The following is a 6,000-nucleotide window of genomic DNA, read 5'->3' as shown; positions in this document are numbered from 1 at the left end:
TCCCTTCGCCTCTCCTCACCTCTAGTTCAGACGATCGCTCTAAAAATGTTGCCTTTCGCCTTTTATTTTTGTTACCAGAACAGAAGGGTGAAACTCTCCAAATGGGTCACAAGTAGTTAATTTGAGAGAGCGTCTAACCCTTACTCACTATCCACAACTTAAAAACAATGTTTTCTCTAGACATACACTAATAGACTGCATCATATAATTCATATAATTTTTGTTTTTTACCTCCAGGTTACACCTAAACAATACACTTAACAGATTTATTTGATAGCATTTTATTCATGTTTAAGATTACAGATTCCTTATTGCTGATCTAATACAATCACTCATACGTTAAAAAATGTAAAAGACTCTTGGAGACTGCTTTTCTGAACACTGCATTTTCATACTGCAGTACAGGTCAATAAATACATACTGTCCAACACCTCAGCCGCTGGTGATAAAGTCTACAGTGGATTGTGCATTGCAGGCTTGACCAACAGCATTAGTTGTATACTATCAGTGAGCAAAAGGTTAAGTTTTACTGTAAGTGTCTATAGTTTGCTGGTATTTTATATCCAGCTAGTCCGGAAGGATCTCGTTCATTCTTAACTATACAAAGAAATGTAAATTACTGAAACAAGACATTGCTGATTAACAAAAGCTGGAGCTGTTAACAGACTGCAATTTTTTAATGAAACTTTGGGAGTGTTTGTCCACGAAACAGGCTGGCTTAGGGGTTGATGATCCAGCTTATAAAATATGTGCTTGTTACATTAGGTAGTGCAAGGTTAAACTATATAAAATTGCCTAATATTTAGCAACCAGATTTTAGTTTACCATTAGAAAAGCAAATATTCTGACAAACATTTTACTAATTTTTCCTTGCATTGCTGACAAAAACATGGCAGTGAAGCAGTTTACCCTGGACCGAACCAATATTACACTAATTCATTTTGTAAATTGTAGATTTAACTCCATTTACTTATTACCAAATCTAAATTTGGTAATGTGTAGTTTTGCATTGCCAATTATGAGAATACACCAAAAAGTCAGGTCAAGCTGTTTAACCTGCAAGTATGAGGCCTACTTTTGGAAGAAAATGCCTTACACCTCAGTGATCACACTTGGAGGTAGTTACCGGATTGATTAAATTCACCTACAGTATAGCTATATAAATATATATATATTGATTTAGTCCAGAAGCGGTCTTCACCGCCCATGTTGCTTATAAGAACTACCGCTTACAGAATGAATAGTGATCGTGACAGACATGGGAGTGATCCAATGTATTGCTGGCAAATCACCATAGCTGAAACATTCATTTCAAGGGGAATACCAACAGGATGTCAAATCACCCACATACTTTCGACTTTGATGCGTTTTAGAAATTCATATTTACTCTAACCTTTACCTCTGTGGTACAAGCACCAGAAACAAATGTTTCTACTTTTAGCAAAAATGGCAAATTTAGAGGCAGACCTAGCAGATTTTAAATCAGAAAATTGCACACTTTCACAAGTATATTATGTGCGTATATAGGACAGATATATACAGCCATGCTGTAAATGCTTGTGTATATACACAAACACTGGTACTGAGGCAATGTTCTCCTCTGCACAGCACAAGATTACAACACAGTTCAAGATACAGTGGTTATTTAGCAGCAGTAGCAGAATACCGCAATATGCAGTTTAAAAAAAAAAAAAAAAAATGCTGGATCTGTATACATCATAAAATCTAAATTAAGTAGTCAGAAAACAGAAGTAATCAAGTTCAAGATCAAATATGTATTTAAATGTTTTGTGACAGAAAATCAAAAAGTTAAAATATAAGTTATTTAAAAGTTTAAGGAAAACTCTGGATGTTCAGTCTAAAGCTGGCCATAGACTGGTAGTTTTTTTTTTTCTTCTTCATTCCGCTTAATGGAGAGAAAAAAAAAAAAAAAAAAAGGAGGATGGGTGGATTTTCTCTCATGACTCAGAATACAGCATTCAGCAGCTAAAGCCACTGATCAACAAATCCAGCATGTCCCAAAAGTCAACCAATTGTCTTCTGTCCAGAGGGGACAGCCAAACAGTGATCGAATCGGCCACATTTTAATCAGTCTATGGCCATCTTAAACAAAGTGAAATGGCTATTAAAAGAAAGAGCTGTCTACTGGATCTTGCACTGGTGGCTCCTAGAGAAGGTATTTGGGATTCACAGCTTAATCAGGGAATGTACACAGCCTATGGGCATAAATCAGCCAGTGGACTGTGGGTACAGAAAAGAAAATATAAGACAATAGGCTCTCTGAAGCATCTGTTTCAAGAGACACTTCAAAACTTCATTGTGGGGGGGACAATGATTTTGCATTAGTGCACCATCATTGACATGCCTTTTTTTTGTCAATATACACTGAGTATGCCAGTGACTCCTTTACTCGCTGGTGTGCACTTCCATATTTTACATATAACATTAACAAGCGATGATAGACAAAAAACAGTAGCAAACTGCACAATGATGCATTTATAATATAAATCAGAAAAGCCATGGCACAGAAAAAGTAGTTTTGACCATGGCAACACTGGAGTCCTCCTTTTCTGCTTTCATAGAAAACTTATAAAGAGTGAAGGAAGAAAATGCCTGTGTGCATGAGCCCAAACAACTCGGATTTAATGCACAAAATCAGTGGGATGTAAACCGCTTCTTAGGTACTAATTACCAGAAGCTTGCGATTAAACACTGCCATGCTGTATACAGAAGAGATTGGACAAGTTAGCATGTAAATGCAGCTTTACGTAATAGTACCACAAAACACTGGTGCTCAGTTTTCCTTTCAATTACAGCAGCATGTAGTTTGTACTTCTGTTAACCTACTTTTAGCCTATAATAGTTATTTACTTTTCATGGCAGCAATATAATTTACAGGCTTGCTCTGTTGTAGAGATCCAGAGTACCAGACTAAACAATGAATCAATGAGAGGAAAAGAAAGTAAAAATTAAAAACTGTATCCTTCATGCCTTCTTAAAAAAGGACTTAATTTTGTATTTCAAAACTTTATACAATTAACTTTTTTCCCCAGGTGACATTGGCACAAGTGCCTAAGGGCTCATGCACACTGTGCATTTTGCCCCAGCGCAGCATTTAGGTGCAGGTGGAAAGCACGGGCACACCATTTAGCCTCGCTGCCAGGCAGTCTACAAAAGAGGCTGAAAGCTGCTGCAGCTAGGCAGTGTGCATCATTGTACTAATGTTTAGGGCAGTAAGCACTCAGGAACAAATGCTTGATATGCAAGCAGTCTGCACTCCTAGCATTTATCCCTGGGAGAGTACTGCCCTAAGCGTTTATACCAATCAGTACAGTGTCCAGCCACAGCAGCTTTCAGCCTCTCAGTTTTACAGGCTGCCAGGAGCAAATCTGGATGGTGCACCTGTACCCGTCATCCACACGCACCTGAGCGCCAATGTCTCATGAACACCCAGTGTGCATGAGGTCTTTTAGGATCTTCTCTGCATCTACAAGATACATTATGGGGTCTTAAAACTGCTTCAGTTGACACAAGGCCTTATACAATGCAGATTTCTGCATACTAGAAAAATGTGTTTTATTGTACAGCAGAAATTTCTTTGCAGGACATTTTCATTCAAGATTAGGTAACTTTGCACTTAAAGGTTTCAGATTTTCTGTGCACCATAGGTGCACTAAAAAGTGGCACTTCTGTGCAGCACCCAGTACAATGGAGCAGCATGTTTGATATAAAACCTCTCATTGATTCATCCTTAATAATGGAATACAAGCCTAAGCCTTGTTGGAAAAAAAAAAAATAAAGCAGTGGAGATAGGGTATGTAGATAATGCAGTGGGGCTACAAGCATAAACAAACCAGCTTTTGGGTGACAATCAGATGGCTGCTAGCAGCAATCACAGTTTAGTGAATGACCATTTAGTGTCCTATTGTTTTGGAGTTATTACAGCAGCAGATTAATAGGAACATCATTCTTTGTCAAAAGAGGGGGGAAAACAAAAACTATCACTATTGAAAACCACAATAAAATAGATTTAGGTCACTTTTACATGTTTCATTAAGACATCCACGCTTTGCATCCTTCAGGTAAATCAATATTAAAAGAGAAATAAAAATGCAAGTTAATGCAAAATAAATTCATTTGTAAATTCAGATTTCATGCTAGTTAACTTGTTCCCCTTCCCATGTGCTGCTGGGATAAGCAGTGTTAAGAGATTGCTATAAGCCTGTAAGTACAGCATGACATGGGGTGGGGGGGGGGGGGTGTTACTGTTACAGTCTTACAGGCACAGATCCCCCCCATAACCCAGCAAACTGTGGGCTAGCACAGAGAGCAGGTAAAGTCTATTCTAGGCGGCTTTTCTTTAATAAATAAAATGTTTACTAATATGGCAGAGAGTCCAGTTCTTGACATAAGAGCTGGCTGTACAGTGGCTGTGAAAAGCTTTAATTTTCTTATTTTTATTCCAGATTTCCCCATTTTCCAATATCTCCTTGATTGCAGAATTCACATGAACTCAATACCTAAAAGAGGAAAAACAAAATGCGAGTTAAAAGGGGAAATTGCACATATCAGGTGAGCTCCAATGCACTCGCTCATCCTCTGTCTGCTTTGACAACTCTTCATTGGGTGGCCTGCTCAAAATAGTGCTGCACCTTAAATCTTCACTGTTGGGGGCCTTCTGTGCATGTGTGCCTTAGTCTCCATTCATTTTAATAAACTCCTCAAAGATCTGAATGGTGCTTGTGGCGCACAATGGAGGAGATAGACCAAATATAAATAATTTTGAAGAAAAAGCTGTGCTGCATAGCAAACACTCGGAGTGGGGACACTGATTAGTAAGTGGGCATCAGTGTCCACCAAGGTTAACTACTGTAACTGAAGTTACAGTATAAGGCTAAACTGCAGCAGATGTTTAAGGTACTAGACTGCTAAGGTACTTGGATCCATTTTCACAATAAAATATTTTATAACGTCAAAGAATAGCTGCTCAGGAGGTAAAAGCCACAACAGGTCCCAGAGCAGTAACCGCATGGGCATTTTCAAGATGGCAGAGCAGGTAACAAAGTACCTTGACATTGAGGTAAAAAAAAAAAATTGCATATTATTCTAACATAAATGATATTGGGGTAAGATTTCTTGCGACAGTTAAGTTCTTGCATGCTTTCAGGGCATTATGTATTTGCGCAACCACTATTTTGCAAGTAACAACTCCTAGATGCATAGTAGCCTTCATTCACATGCGTGCTATGATGGATGGCTGTACACAGCTCTAGAACATCCTAGGGGACCAGAGATACATAGGGCACCAGAGATATAGTGTCTTTACGCTGCATGGGAAAATGAGCCTATGTGCATGAAGCCCTAACGTATCATTAAATTCATGAAACCTATGCCAGTGTTCACTCTCCCAAAGCCACGAAATCATTCATTTTTCTTAGAGTGAAAAATACCTTGTTGATCCTGCCTTCAGCTGTTCCCACTCGCCTTTCAGTTCCCTTCTAAGCTCCTAATTTCCTCCTTTTTTCTTATCTGTGCAGCCCACAACTATAGAGTCACACGTGGGTTTATATAGAGTAAATTACACTCCCCTCCCTCCCAATCCAGAATGTCCTCCCACTGCTAAACACTATGGGGGTGGGATATAGCATGTTGATGGATTACATTCAAATCATTACTAAATATATCTAATCTGACTACGAATAACCAAAAAAAAAAAAAAAAAAAAAAAAAGCTTTGGGTGTAGATGCAGTCTGAAGTGAAAGCTAGCGTCAATCATCTTTGACTCTGCCTACACCACAATAATGCACAAAAAATACACATTTGATGTTCAATAAAGACTTATAAGGAGCTGTAAAACAGTTATTTGATATGTAGAATCTAATTTGAATTGCTCTTTTGAATTTTATGAGTTGTGACTGGCATAGCACCAATCAGGGCTGGTCAAACACAGACCCTCACTGTAGAGAGCATACATCAGCAGAGTAATAGAAGCCTCTCCCA

General features: G+C 38.4%; 1 protein-coding gene across 1 annotated transcript in view; it reads right to left on the bottom strand.

The window, feature by feature from the left end:
• Window positions 1–3,871: 3,871 nt before the first annotated feature.
• The window catches only part of AHCYL2 (adenosylhomocysteinase like 2), a 205,250-nt gene continuing 203,121 nt past the window's right edge, over window positions 3,872–6,000 (bottom strand). Inside the window, exon 17 of the mRNA XM_082256714.1 lies at window positions 3,872–4,520. Within this exon, the coding sequence (XP_082112840.1) occupies window positions 4,514–4,520 (7 nt within the window). The 3' untranslated portion in view covers window positions 3,872–4,513. The remainder of the gene's footprint in view (window positions 4,521–6,000) is intronic.

This window comes from Pelophylax lessonae (assembly GCF_965119305.1).
Source record: "Pelophylax lessonae genome assembly, chromosome: 4".
NCBI classification, from domain to species: Eukaryota; Metazoa; Chordata; class Amphibia; order Anura; family Ranidae; genus Pelophylax; species Pelophylax lessonae.
Note: the sequence above shows the minus strand (reverse complement) of the source record. Positions and strands in the feature narration are given on the sequence as shown.